This window comes from Mustela erminea, chromosome 1 (assembly GCF_009829155.1).
Source record: "Mustela erminea isolate mMusErm1 chromosome 1, mMusErm1.Pri, whole genome shotgun sequence".
NCBI lineage: Eukaryota > Metazoa > Chordata > Mammalia > Carnivora > Mustelidae > Mustela > Mustela erminea.
The window spans coordinates 60,177,380-60,192,380 of record NC_045614.1 but is presented as its reverse complement, the minus strand read 5'-3'; the positions used below and the strand labels follow the sequence as shown (position 1 = coordinate 60,192,380).

At 48.4% G+C, this 15,001-nt stretch overlaps 1 protein-coding gene and 1 long non-coding RNA gene across 4 annotated transcripts in view; both read right to left on the bottom strand.

Annotated features, from left to right (window-relative positions):
- Nucleotides 1–15,001, bottom strand: part of LOC116590568 — a 221,664-nt gene that overhangs the window by 94,420 nt on the left and 112,243 nt on the right. The window lies entirely within an intron of this gene.
- Nucleotides 1–15,001, bottom strand: part of ALDH1L1 (aldehyde dehydrogenase 1 family member L1) — a 137,428-nt gene that overhangs the window by 89,648 nt on the left and 32,779 nt on the right. Inside the window, exons 2-9 of one of the 3 annotated variants that reach the window (XM_032342208.1) lie at nt 14,297–14,378; nt 11,559–11,710; nt 9,308–9,542; nt 8,306–8,471; nt 6,394–6,495; nt 5,485–5,574; nt 4,390–4,527; nt 2,215–2,340 (exon numbers count right to left, since the gene is read on the bottom strand). In XM_032342208.1, the coding sequence (XP_032198099.1) occupies nt 2,215–2,340; nt 4,390–4,527; nt 5,485–5,574; nt 6,394–6,495; nt 8,306–8,471; nt 9,308–9,542; nt 11,559–11,685 (984 nt within the window). In that variant the 5' untranslated portion in view covers nt 11,686–11,710; nt 14,297–14,378. The remainder of the gene's footprint in view (nt 1–2,214; nt 2,341–4,389; nt 4,528–5,484; nt 5,575–6,393; nt 6,496–8,305; nt 8,472–9,307; nt 9,543–11,558; nt 11,711–14,296; nt 14,379–15,001) is intronic. The other 2 variants (XM_032342151.1, XM_032342288.1) reach the window with 2 other exon arrangements.

The window sequence follows — 15,001 nt, the reverse complement described above, 5'->3', positions numbered from 1 at the left end:
CCTGACAAGCCATGGAGATGCAGATAGCCTTTCAGTGCCTATTTCCTCATCTGTGCAAGGAGCTGACAACGGCTGTGGGGGATGTCTTGCCTGAGGCAGACAGAGCATTTGGTGTACAGAAGGCGCTCAGCAAATGTGGCATTTGTGCCATTGGCAGTGCTCTGCACAGGCTTGGTTCAGGAGGGTGTGAGGTTGGGCTTTTTGCCAAAGGCCTGCCCCAGCCCACAGTGTGCATTTGGTGAGGTCTGCTGAACACAACTGATACCTGCTGCAGCTGCAAGGATGAGCTCTCTTCATCAACACCATCCTGGTGGCCACACAGGGCCACAGCCACCCCACACTGGCCTCTCGTTCCCGGCCATCTCCCCTCCACCCCAGTTACCTCCAGACCAGGCATTGTGAAAGGGCTAGCCCAACTGTGACCAACAGGTGTCATGATATCAATGCTAAGGATGACAGAGGCCATGTGGCAAGCCACACAGCAGTGGAAGCCAGGACTCCAGCCCCACCAGCTGGGCTCCAAGCCCAGGCCAGCCCTCATCTGCTGTGACCCCACCTCGGGTCTCAGGATCCTCAGCTGGGAAATGAAGGTAATAATAGCACCTACTTCATGGAGTTGTTACAGTAATTAAACACACTACCATTCCTGAAGTGTCTAGAACATGATATGGGTGCACACTGTGCAAGTATGTGCTTCTCCTGACAACCACTAGGCCCCTTGTCAACATTTGTTGAGGTCCTCATAGGTGCTGACTGAATGGACCCTCTCCATCTGTGTTCTCTCCTCGACCACTCACAACACCCACAGGCATGGGGTTTATTCTTCCTAGTGCACAGATGAAGGACACAATTGCAGCAGTTTTTGACTCAGGTTTAACACAACCTTAGCTCACCCCAAGTGCCACTCAACTAGAAGCTGCAGGCCAGTTTGTCCAGCTGGCCCCAGAATCCCCAGTATGCACAGGGCTGGGGCCAGAGCAGTGGTCCTAAGAATATTTTTGAGTGAATAGGCTTCTTTTTTCCCTTCTTTTTTCTTCCTTCCTTTCTTTCTTTCTTTCTTTCTTTTTCTCTCTTTACATACATTCAGAATGTTTAGCTTTCTACCACTATCAAGATGCTCAGTGGCCTCTGGAGCAGCACCAGCTCTTAATGTCCCTCCCTTGCTGGGTCCTGTCCCCTGCACTTGTCATTAACACCCACAGTCACCATTGTGGCTGCCAACTGACCCACCTTCACTCACCACAGCCTTCCTTTCCCCCAAACTCTCTCCACTCAGCTCTCAGGGCACACCTCTTCTCCTCCTGCCCAGGGGAGCCTGCCTTGATTATTTCTTCTAAAGTCGTCCTTCCCCTCCCCCCACCAAGGATCTTGTCTCCATCACCCTATTATTTTGCTCCTGGCACTTCTCTTTGTCTGAAATTATCTTATTCATGTATGGGTGTTCATTGGTTCTCTTCCCCATGAAAAAGGACACTTCCTGACAAGAGGGACACTGCTTATTGTCATATTCCTGGTGTCTGATTTAGCACCTGGCATTTGATAGGAGCTCATGTATTTCTTAAACAAGTCACTGAGTACATGACTGAATGAGTGAATGAGTGGAAATTCATCTAACGCCTTCCATTTAATAAGACTAAATGCCGTCAATACCCTGCCTCCCAAGGAGAGGGAAATGAGTCGGGGGAGCAGGAGGGACCAGGAACAACTCTGGGAAGTGACCTCTGATTCGACTTGTAGTGAAAGGGACTGAGTCTCGGAGAGGGAAGTGCTTTCTGGCATCATGAAAGGCAGCTGGATTAGAGTACAGGTCTGCCTGACTATGATGCCCATGCTGGTCACAGTACAAGATACTCCCCCTCAGGGAGCTTTTCTGGAAGGTTACACTGCACACATTCTTGTCAAAGGGCTATGGACTTGGAACCTGCCTTTGTCATCTATTCCAGGGGCTTATTGCTTCATTTGTCCACCACCGACAAGGAGTGTTAGAAAAGTCAGACCCAGCCAGCCAAATCCCAGTGCCCCAGTGACAAAGGAAGAGAGCAAGGGGACATCAGAAAGCTTCAAGACAGGACAGAACCAACAATGTGCCTGGGGTCAGCACATATATCCACAAAGGGTGTGCACACCCAACTCCAGGGAGTATGAGTCAAAAAAAACACATGTGCAGTGCACAACCTGCACAACCAGACAAAAATCCCTGAAGGGATCTCTTACCCTCACAGCCTCTGCTATGACCAGCTCTTCCTCAGTCAGCTCAAGGGCACTGCTGTCTGCTCCGCTGAAGAAGTGGGAGGCTGGGATCATCTTGCCATCCTCTAGCTGGATGTTCTTCACCAGCAGCTGCAAAAAGAAGGCTTCACAGCACCCAAGGTTGGCCTCCTCTCAGGGTGAAGAGCAGTTCCATATGCAGTACTGTGTTGGGCACCCCACACACTTCTCTAACCCTCACCATGAGAAAGGCACAAGATTAATGAGGAAGAGAGACATTCAGAGTGGGCATGCTGGCTATTCTATGGACACAGAGGGAATGGTAGAGCTCACTTCTCCTGGTCACCTACCCCAACCAAGCTCTCACTTCTTTTTAAGTTTAATGATTTTATCATTTCTATAAAAATGTCTACTTATTAGACAAAAATAATTCAAGCACGACTTTGAAAGTCAACCAAAAAAACAACTAATCACCTAATAGACCAGCTCCCAGAAACCCCAGGGAAACATCTGGTGGAGGTCATCAGATGTCCCATGGGGTCTAGAGGTGGGAAGAGGAGCAGACAAGGACATTTGTGTTTGACAAGAGTGGTTTATAGGAATGGCAGACTCTATATACATCCTGACATAACTGGAGCCAAGTTCCCTGCCTGATCTCCACCCTTTTGCCTTTTGGAGATATTCTGGAGCTTTCAGTGAGCTAAAGCCCAGCCAGACCCAGCTAGAAATTTCTGAAAGATGCTTCAACCAAGGGTCTCTTCCAAGGCTGCTTCCTTTGCTTTGCTGTCCCTGTGGACATCAAGGAAGGTGCAATTGGTACTCCCCATCCAGAGCTCCTCTTGGATGGTGTCCCCATCCTCTAGCTGCTGCATGAGTGTGCCATTAGCAGCCTACATCTGCACCTCCATGGCTGTTGCTAGATAAACACAGCCACACACAAAAGACCAGGGGCTATGCCTTACTGCCAATCCCCTTCCCCAGGGGCAGCAGAAACTGAGCACTTAGTGATGTGAGCATGCAGCAGATGCAATTCACACTGCAGAGCTTGGGATGAAATAAGGGCTGGAAGACTCCAGAACCCTTGTATCTATGCTTAGCATTGTCCTATGTCCCAGCCTAGCCCTAGGTTATGTGGGATTTTCCATCGATAAACCAGGTACACAAGAACTCCTGTCTCAGATGCTGCTTCCAGGGAACTTGACCCAAGATGGATAGCACCTTTCAACTGCATGTATCAAGCAAGAATACTTAAAACACCCCATCACCATAAATCGCAGACACTGAGGGCAGCCTCAGGCCCTCCGATGGCAGGGCACAGTAGGGTAGGTACCCAGAGTGGCTCACACCAATCCCCGGCAAAGCTGCCTACACACCAAGGCAGCCAATGGTTCAACATCCACAGGGTTTGTTGAAATCCCCAAAATGCTTGGAGACCCCCGCCTGTAATCCTTCTCAGTTTCCAGTATATCAAGCTCCAGACCTACCCAACCACTGAAGAGAATAACTATTAGAGGCCAAGAGGTGGGCTTTGGAGCCAGAATTTTAGGGCTTGAATCCCAGCTCTGCCACAAACTCACTTGGTGATGTTAGGAGGGTTATTTAAACCTCTTTTTTCAGTTTTCTCTTCTGTTAAATGAGTATAATGCCTATCTCATACAGTTGTTGGGAAAATAAAATTTAATTGATATAAATTGTTTCAAAATAGCGCCCCAGCACACAGAAGGCACCCCATCAATATTAGCTGTTACTCAGAGTTGCAGAGTCTGCTAACATGAGTCTGGATATGTAGTGTGCCCAGTATGGCTCCAAGGGTTCTTCCCTGTGATGTCCCTGTTCAGAAAGAAGGAAACTGAGGCACAGAGTGACCACACCCCATGGCACCTGGACACTCTGCTGAACTAAAAGGAGGCTCCAAGTTCAGGGCCCCCGGGACAGGGCCTCTCCGATTCCAATACCCTCATAGGGCTCCAGTACCCTCTGGCTGAGGAGCCTGGTCAGGAAAAACAAGGAAGGGGCCAGACTTCCCAGGACAGGAAAGTACAAGCATTGTGTTTTCTTGTAGACTCCTGGAGTCTGCAGTCTCATTTTCCCATTTTCTCTAGAGCAGCCTGGGGTCTAACTGCCAGACCTGAGCCCCAGGAGCCTACAGTACAGACATGTGACTGAAAGCAGCACCATTACCATTCTGTCATCATTCCCAAAAAGGAGGAGTCCCGCTTTGGTAACTATCCCCGGCCGATGGGCTCCTGGGATGGGCAAATTTTCTCCCTCAGGCACCAAACCTGTAGTGTTTAGTGTTGAGTTGAAGAAAGTCAGCTTCTGTGGAGGACAGGAAAACCAGAAGATGGTGGATGAAAGAGGTTCCCATTGCTGGCAACCCAGGCTAGTCTGAGTGGGGTTAAGGGGACGAAGAGGGGCTGGGTGGGGCCAGGGAGAGAAAGGAGGGGGCCAGGGCAGCCACATGACAAGACCTGCAACCCCAAGGATTCTCCCTCTAGGGGCACTAACAAGATCTGGAGGAGGCTTGGAGGCCTCAGGGAGCTCTCAAGCCCTGGATGCCCCTTAGTCCCTATATATTATCCCTTGGCCTCAGTCCTCAGGTGGACAGGCATCAGGAGAAATCTGCTCAAGGCATCACAGAGTGCCCTGGGGATGCCACCAAGCTCTGGTCACTTTGCAAAGAATCTTGTGGTGATGAGGGCAGGAGACAGACTCCTGGAAAAAGGCTGGGCTGCTGGGCAGCAGTCAGGGGTTTGGATAGTCCGAGGCTTTGTGGAGGACAGGACTGCCCTGTGGGGAACAGACAAAGGTTCCTGCTTACAATCCTGACAATACCTCTCAACGCCTCTCGAGAGCCTGTGAGCCCTAGAGCTCACTATCTTCAGCATGTGAAGAATGCCTGCTGCTGAATCCCTGGCCTAACTAAGCAGGCTGCCCTTCCCCACTGGGGCCAAGTCAAAGTCGGAGCTGGACTTGGGATCCCTTTGATCCCATGGTGGGAGTCAGAATATTTTACAAGCAATACAGCTTGAGCTTAGAGTTGCTATAGGACCCTGGAGGCCTTAAGCTGCGCTGGACCTTTATCCTTCAGCCACCACATGGTGAACAGGTCTCATGGTTCTGGGGGGAGGGCGGCTGAGGTGACTGAGGGCACTTGGGTGGGGCTGGGGTTCAGGGCAGTTTATTTGCCAACCAGTTCAAACGTATTTTGATAGTTTTGCAGCCAGCAGGGCACACCAGTTCATCTAGCCCAATCCCAGCCATGCACAAACATACCTGCCCACAGGCCTCTGTCCAGGCACCTGGCACCTTGTCATTCCCTCGGATCCAGTTATGAATGGCCTCTGCTGGCTGCTCCCAGTTGATCTATGGGGCAAGATGTGTGTGCTCAGCCAGTCTCTTCTGTACTCCTTGGTCATACCCTGCCATTCCCCCATCCTCCCCCAACCCCTCAACTCCAGGCCACCTCCTACCCCACCTGTGCTTTGATGACCTTAACTAGGTGGAGGTCTGGGGAGGAAAGTGGGAAGTCTGGCTTCCTGTTGGACATTTGGGTCTGAGCCCCTGAGCTGGGACAGGCCTCTCCCAGTTCTGGGTGTTCTCTGACACCAGTCTTTCACTAGTTGTGTAAATTTCGGGATGACTAGGAAAGATAGCATTCTCTTAAGATGGCCACAGCCTTAAACAGCCTCCCCAGCACAAAGTGCAATCTCATCCCACAGGCATCCTCCCACCCCTGACAGCTTCTCCTCACCTGCAGGGCTCACACAGATCCCTATGCACCCCATAAGGCCTGAGCAGAAGTACAACCCATAGGTCTCCCCCACACCCCCAAGGCTGTAATAGCTCCAAGAAACTGAATTACCTCTCATACCCCATCTTAGAGACTTCCAGCCCTATGGCTGATTTTTTACACACTGCCCCACCCCAGCTCTTTTCCCTGGTGTCCCTGCCTGCCCATTCTTCCCTAAGAGGAACAGAGAAGAACCCAGAACACACCCTGCTCCCTGCCTGCCCAGGTGCCACATGAGCTTTCCTCATGTGTTTCCCACTTTGGCTGATCTCTTTCCAGGCCTTAAGCAATTACAACTTGGCCATTCAGTCTGAACCCCAGCTTCGCCAAACACCCTCTGCATCCCAGACCATGCACTGGCAAGCTCAGGGTGGGCAGGGCCCTGCACTCACCTTGGCTGTTTCCTTCTTCTGAATTCCCTCATAGGTGGCTCCTTCCTCAGGCTGAGGGAGTCTGGGGGCTTTGCCTTCTGCGATCAGCCGCACAGCCTGCACCTGGGGAGGCCAGGTCAGTTGGCATTACCAGCATTACGACCCTCCCCTTACTCCCAGCCCCTGGCTTCACCACGGGCCTGGATTCAACCCGACATTGACCGGACTTGTCTAGCCCCACACCTGGTACACAATGGGCACCCAAGGAATATCCATCATAGGAACAGGTACAGTTAGCCTGAATCTAATTCCAATCTGAATGGGTACAAAACCCACTCTCTCACTACAGACAGTTTTAGAAGATTATATAGAAGATCTTGTAACTTCTGAGTTCTCAGAAGAAGTCTATATAAACTACAGGGCCCTTTAGAGGTGTAACAAACACAGATTCCCATGGTTTCATTTAAAACCTTCACTGACTTTTAAGAATAGATCCTGAGCCCCATGATATGTTTGGAAGTCTGAGATTAAGTGTTTCTGCTAAGGAAAGGGGAAGGTTGTGGAAAAAGGAATCAGGGAAGTGGGGAGGATAGGCAGAGAGCCTGGGTCCATCCTGAAGGGGTCCTGGGGGGACAGCCCCAGAGCTGCCCAAATCAAGAAGTGATGAATCTCAGAAACGTCTAAAGCAGGACTGCCCTCCAGAATGTTGTTCAGTGGTGGATACAGTCCAATACAATGGCTATCGGCCATGTATAGTTCCTGTCCTGGGGACCTGAAAGCTAGCTAGTGGGACTGAGGAATTCAATTTTTAATTAAAATCCAATTTAATTAATTTAATAGCTGCATGTGACTAGCAGCTGCCATATTGGACAGTGTAGCCCCAAAGGATGTTTTTAGTTGTTTCCTGTGGGATATGCCATGTAACCCTCTTCTCTGTCTCTCATATCAAATCTCCAGCAAATCTACTTTGTTCACTACTTCTATGAGTAGGTGGATTCCATGGGAGAGAATACAAGAGGCATCTTGTTTGATACAATGTGAAAAATAAAAGGTGGCTGGCAAGAAGCAGGAGCAGAGGGAAGGGGATGGTTGACATCTGGGCAGCAGTGAACAATCTTAGTCATTGTGATGCTTATTGCTACCTCCAAACAGGGAACGCTCTCCTCTGAGACATGACCTCCTGTCTGACCCCTGCCTGTTGCTGGTATCAATGGGAAGCTCAAGTGTGTCTGCCTTGGGCCAACCCTAGCTGGCCTCCTTGGGCTCACCATCAGTAGCCCCACGGACACATCAGTCCCTATGGAGTCAGGCCTCACAGGACCTGCCTGCCGTGCCAACCACAACTGTCTGACTTCAGTCCTTTTTGTCTGTCTTGCTCTGATGACAGAACCCCTTCTCCTGCAGACAACTCAACCTGCATGACTAAAGTTGGCCTTCTCTGATTTTTCATTCAAGAATTCTGTGAGAAAAGGAGTTTTTCTTCCTTTGGAATCAAGAGGTATAACCCTTGAGCCACCAGCAACTGCCTTTTCTCCCATTTGATGGCAGCTCACCTGAAGATGAAGATAATTCAACAGAAAAACAGAATCAGTAAGGGGACAGAGATATAAAATCCTATGACATGGCTTATGCTTCTGGACTCAGCCATGCTTGACACCACACTTGCCTCTTGTCTTCCATATTAAATGGGTCAAAAATGTTCCCTTCTTGGATAAGCTTTCTGAATTGGGTTCTGTCAGCTGCCTAACACTGCCAAGAGTCTTGCCTAACATAATACACTGTATGTCCTAATCTTGCCTCTTTGAGACCCTGAAATGAGAGCTCTCTCCCTCCAGCATCCTCGAATTGAGGAGCAGCCTGGTGGGGGCTGGCCTAGAAAGGGCACCAAGAACAGGGAGGCTCACATGTGGTGTGGCCAGCTCCCAGCACTTACCATCCCTTTGATGCCTTCAGGGAAGAGGAAGCGGTTGTACAGAGTGCTCACGGTGTCATCCGGGAGGATCTCACACTCCTTTTGGAGCAGAAGGTCCCCAGTGTCCAAACCGTCATCTGCCCAGAAGATGGTAAACCCCCCTTTCTTGTCTCCATGAATGAGGGTCCTGGGGAGCAAAAGTATGAGAGCCTGAGTCCAGGAGGAAGGACCAAGGGAGAAGGGCAGACTGGGAGCAGCTCCTGGGGCCTCTGGTCACCCTCCAACAACCTCCTCCATGCCCCACCCCTAAGGGAACTGATACCTGTTCAGGTGAGACCTGGAAAGAGAAGGCATTTACCGACACCAACCACTTGCTAGATGTTGTGGTAAAAGCCCTATATGCCTGATGTGACATAATACCCCAACAGTTGTCGCAGGCATTATATGCCCCTTTTACAGATAAGGAAACTGAGGCCCAGATAAGTGATGTAACCAGAGGTCAGGGAGCCTGAATCCCTGTCTGACTAGAAACGTACTCTCTTCCCAGCTTGGATATCTCCCCTTGCTGATCACCCAACTGAACTACAGTACCCATCAGTCACATCATCCCATTTATTGTCTTCTGAGTGCTTCTCAAGTCCAACTGTCTTCTTCAGGTGACCCTTACTTCATCTCTACCCTTTCCAAGGGGGATGCAATGGTGTGGGTTAATGTAGGCCTCTGGTCCCATGACCTGAGTTGGTGACCTTGTGTGAACACCTTAACCAGCTCTGTCCCAGTGACCCTCCTACAGGATAGGAACACTGAAGTGCTCACTTCCCAGTTTCCTGGGGAAGCACAGAGCACTTGATAAGGCCAGTCCCTAGTTCTCTCTGGCACTCCTGATTACCCGTCACACCTCACCAGTCAGCTGTGTGGATGCCGTCTGTCAGCATCTGACAGGATGCGGCTCTTCATGATGCCTGCTCTGTGCTAGGGTAGGATGACTTCTGGGCAGAGGGGGGTGTTTTCGCTCTGTCTCACCAGTTGATGGCCGAGGCCCCTCGGTGCCGGGGGAGCAGACTCGGGTGGTAGATGATGGAGCCATGGTGGGGGGCATTGATAACCTCCATAGGGATGAACTGGCTGCAGAAGGGCAGGACGTTGAGCTCAGCACCCAAAGCCTGGTACTTCGCCACCACATCAGGAAGGGGCTGTCCTTTTACCCGCCAGCGGGAGAGCTTGAACACTGGTACTCCATCCTTCTCGGCTTCCAGGCCTATGGAGCAGCAGGTGAGAAACCGGCCCCTCCCTGCGTGCACCCACCCACAGCCACTGCCGCCTTCCCAACAGAGTGACTCCTGCATCTTCTCTCCCAGCCTGTCCCTCCTATTCTTCCCCACCACACAGTGGAGCTCCACTGGGCAGCACAGAAGGGATAGCACCGAGGGGATAGCACTGGCCAAGGGCAAGGTTGCAGGGCTCCTCTGCACAGACGGACTGCTGCTGACCTCCAAGACATCTAAGCTTCCCCCCACCCAGACTCTTGTCTGGCCCCCGAAGACTGGGCCCTTCTCCTCAACCCTTCCTGTGGCCTCGTCATGCTGTCCCCAAGTTACTGTCTTCCACCCTTCTCCTGCTCTCTGGAATGGCAGCTGGGACCCTGCACATTACATTCCTGTTTCATCAGCTGCTCCGTGTCAAGCACTACTGATAAGTGGTGTTGGAGGGAGACTAAAAGGCTGAGGAAAAGGGGAAAGAAGGGATTTGCTCTTTGTCAGGTTCTGGTCCTGACAGCCCCCCACCCTCCTGCCTCACTTCTTCACCCCGGAAGCGGCACTGTCTCCCCAGAGTAGCGGCTGAATTAGTTTGCTGTTTCCCCAATATCTGCAGAATTGGCCCGAACGTACATCTTCCTCCCACCATGTCCACCCTCTGAGTTCCAGGTCTCAGCGTGCAGGGACCCCACCTCACCCAGTCCCCAGCGCCTGTGAGCAGCATGCTCAGCATAGCCCCAAGCTTCCAAGTTCTACAGGTTACAGCTTCCCTCTGTTTACCTAGCCTGAAAGGTGACATCTGCCCTCAGCAATCACTACCCCAACAGCTTGGAGTTCTCTTTTGCCTGCCCTCTTCAGGACCTAACAAACACATCCCTGTACTGGGTTCTCTGTTAGAAGACCCAGCATGATGACTAGCCTCTGACTAGACCTGACCTGCTTTCTAGCCCCCTCTGTCTCTGCCTTGCATTTGGGGATATCAAGGGAGGGGGAGATCAAAGTGAGCAGACTAGACTGTGCTTGCAAAAGCTGTTCATACTGTGATCAAGGGAATACTTCTGCAAGACATCCAAGGTCAGGGTCAAGTCCCAGCCAGGCTCCATCTGGGTCTAGTCTCAGAGACTAGTATCAGTAGTCATTTAGTGGCTGAGGGCAGGGCTCAGGCTATGGTGAGGTCAGGCTATATCACAGGTCACACTGGGGTCAAGTCTGAGACTGATGCCTGGTTAGCATCACAGTGTTGCTGGACCTGGGTCCAAGGGTCAGCTGTGCTTCTCAGTCTAGCGAGATTCATTATCCCTATGAACCATGTCCCTGTTCTTGGCCAGCCCCACAAGGCTCTTTTCTCAATCTGGCCTTCTGTTTTTAACCTCTGCTCTATATTCTGCATCCATCTGGCCTCTGAAGGACCTGAGTGTCCCTGTCTGTACATTTGAGCTGAGGCCCTTGCATCCCGAAGTGCTGCTGAGGCTCCCAGTCTAGAGGCTAGTGATTCTTAAACTATGCATCTCATAGAGCTAGATGCATCAGCATCACCTGGGAACTTGTTAGACATGCAGATTCTCAGACTCAACCCCACCCTTTTGGACAGAAACTCCCAGGGAAGGGCTTAGCACTTTGCATAGCAGGCACTCCCACTGATGGAGATACCCTGAACATTCATATTTGGGAACAGTGACCTGCGGTACCTCCCACCTGGCAGCAGCCCTTCCAGAGCCTGGTGCTGGGGTCAGAGAAGCCTGAAATTGTCAGACAGTAGGACCCTGGGGGCAGACTGGGCTTCTCCCTGACCCTTCTCTAGGACACAAGCCCCACCCCATGATCAGTTGGGAAAGGGGTCTCTATTTTGTTCCAGAAAAGCCAGGCAGCTGGTTGGCACCTGAGCAGGATTCAAGGTGGGCCATGTAGTGCTGCCTCTAGCCAGGGATGTCCATGACCACCACAAGACTTCTGCTCCTGCCCATAGCTACCTGCCTGCCTGGGCACCCCCTTTCCCTATTCCTGGCCCACCCACTCACCAAGGGGATCAGCCTTCCCATCCTTGTCTGGGACAGTGAATACACCCACGACCTCATGGCCCTCCTTCCTGAGGTGGCAGTAAACTTCCTGGCCGAACAAGCTTTGCCCAATCACTGCGATCTTCATGGCAGAAGGGATGGGTCAGAAGGATCTGCAGATGGAATAAAACCCACAGTGTTAGACATAGTGCTGTTAACAGGATGCTCAGGGAGCTGGCCCTAGTCCAAGTGGACAACTGCACAGCACCTTGTCCACCCTGCCCACCTCCACCACTTAAGGTCACCTCTGGGGCTCCCTGAGCATCAGACATCTGCAGAGAGCTGCTACTGTGAAGGGCCAGAGGAGAAACTTTTGCAAGGGAGGGATTTTATATGCCACAGTGGGTGATTTGAATGGAGATTATAGAATTAGGGATTATTCCTTGAAATCCTCTAAATTGGTGTGGAACACTGGGAGGCAAGTCCTCTGAGATGTATTTAAACATATTTCTGTAGCTAACCAGTTCTGTGACCTGGTTACATCAAGTCTGTTTTCTCAGATGCTAAGTTCCTCAAACAGCTTTCAGCCTGCTCATCGGGCTTATTTCCCTGAGCCAGAAAGCAGCAAGGACACCTGGGCCTGAGGGTCTGCTTATCTCCACCTCAAAGAAAAGAATGCTTGGGTGGATAGGCCCTGAGGACTGAAGGTGGGGTCAGGGGGAATGAAATGGGGTGCTACTGAGCTGGCCAAGTAGAAGGAAGATATGTGAAATAATGAGTAGTTACATCATGCAATTGTCTCCAAAGTTTGGTCATTCAATCCGCATGCTCATATCTGTAACACCTATTTTTCACTTGATGTATTTCTTTAAATTATCCATTTGTAAAAATATACATGTGTTTTTGGAAAATGTGATTGACATATTAACATGCTTCATACATACAGAAAAGTGCGAAATTATAGGTATGTAGATCAATGAATTTCACAAACTAAGCACACCTCTATAATCGGCACTCAGAGAAAGAAACACTCCAGCAACTCCCATATATATATGTTTGTATTTATAAAAATAGAATCATGCAGTAATGTAATGTTCTGTGGATTTTTCCCACTCAACATTATGCACATTGTTACATGTAGTTGTATTGCGCTCATTCTCATTGCTGCATGGTATTTCACTGTTGTGAATGTGAATAAATATATTTATTCATCCATTCTACCACTGATGGACATTTGGTAGTTTCCAGTTTGAGGTTATTATGATAAGGATGCTATCAAGATTTGGGCATATGATTCTTACTGTGTATAGACACATATTTCTGTTGGGCAAATTCCATTCCTACGAGTGGAATTTTGGGGTCAGAGGCATGAAAATGTTCAGCTTTAACAGATTCTGTCCATTTTCCAAAGTGGTTGTACCAATTCCCATGCCCATGTGTTTGGTATAGGGGCTTTGTGTCTTTTTCCTTTCATCTATTTTGCTAACGTGAAATATAGCCATGTCATTGGGCTTTAATTTGCAATTCCTTGATGACTATTGAAACTGAGCACCTTTTCCTATGTTTATTGGCCACATGAACATCTGTTTGTGGGAGCTGCCTCTTTAAGACTTTTGAGTTTTTTTGTTTGTTTGTTTGTTGTTGTTGTTTTCAATCAGGTGGCCTTTTACTTACTGGTTTGCAGCAAAAGAGGGGTTTTGTTTTGTTTGTTTGTTTGTTTTAATTTTGTTTTTTAATAATCTGGACTATCGATCCTCTGTCATACATATTGATGAAACATAACTTCAATTCTGTGGCTTGATTTTTTTCACTGTCTAATGTGTGTTTTAATGAACCCAAGATCTTAAACTTAACATAGTATACTCATTAAAATTTCCCTTTATGTTTAGTGGTTTTTATAATCTATTTAAGAAATTGTTGCCTATGCCAGTTCATGAAGATGTCCTCTCTGTCTTCTAAAATCTTCATTGACAAAAGAGCAAAGTCAACAAAATGGAGCAAAAATAGTTTTTCAACAAATGGTGCTGGAACAACTGAGCATCCACATGCAAAAATGTTAATCTAAACACAGACATTACTCCCTTTACAAAAAAAATGTTTTTAAAGATTTTATTTATGTATTTGACAGAGATCACAGGAAGGCAGAGAGGCAGGCAGAGAGAGAGGAGGAAGCAGGCCCCCACTAAGCAGAGAACCCGATGTGGGGCTCTATCCCAGGACCATAGGATCATGACCTGAGCCGCGAAGGCAGAGGCTTTAACCCACTGAGCCACACAGATGCCCCTCCCTTTACAAAAATTTACTCAAAATACATCACAAACCTAAATGTGAAATGCAATATTACACCTCCTAGAAGATAACATAGGAGAAAATTTAATGACCTTCAGTACGCACTGACTTTTTAGATATAACATCAAAGTACAATTCATGAAAGAAAAAATTGTTAAGCTGGACTTCATTAAGATTAAAAGCTTCCATTCTGCAAAACATTGTCCGCAGAATGAGGAGGCAAGCCACAGACTGGGAGAAAACATTTGCAAAAGATACGCTGATAAAGGACTGTTACCAAAATATACAAAAAACTCTGAAGACTTAACAATTACAAAACAAATCACCTCAATAAAATGTAGGCTGAATTCCTAAAGAGACACCTCACCAGACAAGATATACAGATGACAAGTATATGAAAAGATGCTCCACATAATACATAATCAGGCAAATTCAGTTTAAAAGAATAAAGGGATATTACTACTACATACCTATTAGAATGACCAAAATCTGGAACACTGATAATATCAAGTGCTAGTAAGAACGTGGAGCAACAGGAATTCTCATACATTGCTGATGGGATGCAAAATGACATGGTCACTTTGGGAGGACATTTGGCAGTTCTTATGAATGAAACACATTGTTACCGTACAATCCAACAATCATACTCTTTGGTATTTACTCAAAGGAGCTGAAAACTTGCATGCACACAAAAACCTGCACATGGCTGTTTTTAGAACTTTTATCCCTAATTACTAAAACTTGGAAGCAACCACAAAGTCTTTCAGTAGGTGAATGGATTAATAAGCTGTGGTATATTCAGACAACAGCACTGAAAATAAATGAGTCATCAAGTCACAAACAGACATACAGGAGCCTTAAATGCATATTATTAAGTGAAAGGAGTCAATCATGAAAGGCTACATCATGTATGATTCTAACTATATGACATTCTGGAAAGGGTAAAACTATGGAGACATGAAAAGATCAGTGGCTACCAAGGGTTGGAAAAGGGGAATAGATGAACAGGTGGAACACAGGATATTTAGGCAATGAAAACACTCTGTGTGATACCATAATGATAGAAACATCATTATGCTTTTGTCCAAACCCATATAAGGTTGTACCATATAAGGTACAACACCAAGAAAAAAACTAATGTAAACTATGGACTCTGAGTGATACTCTATTGGTGT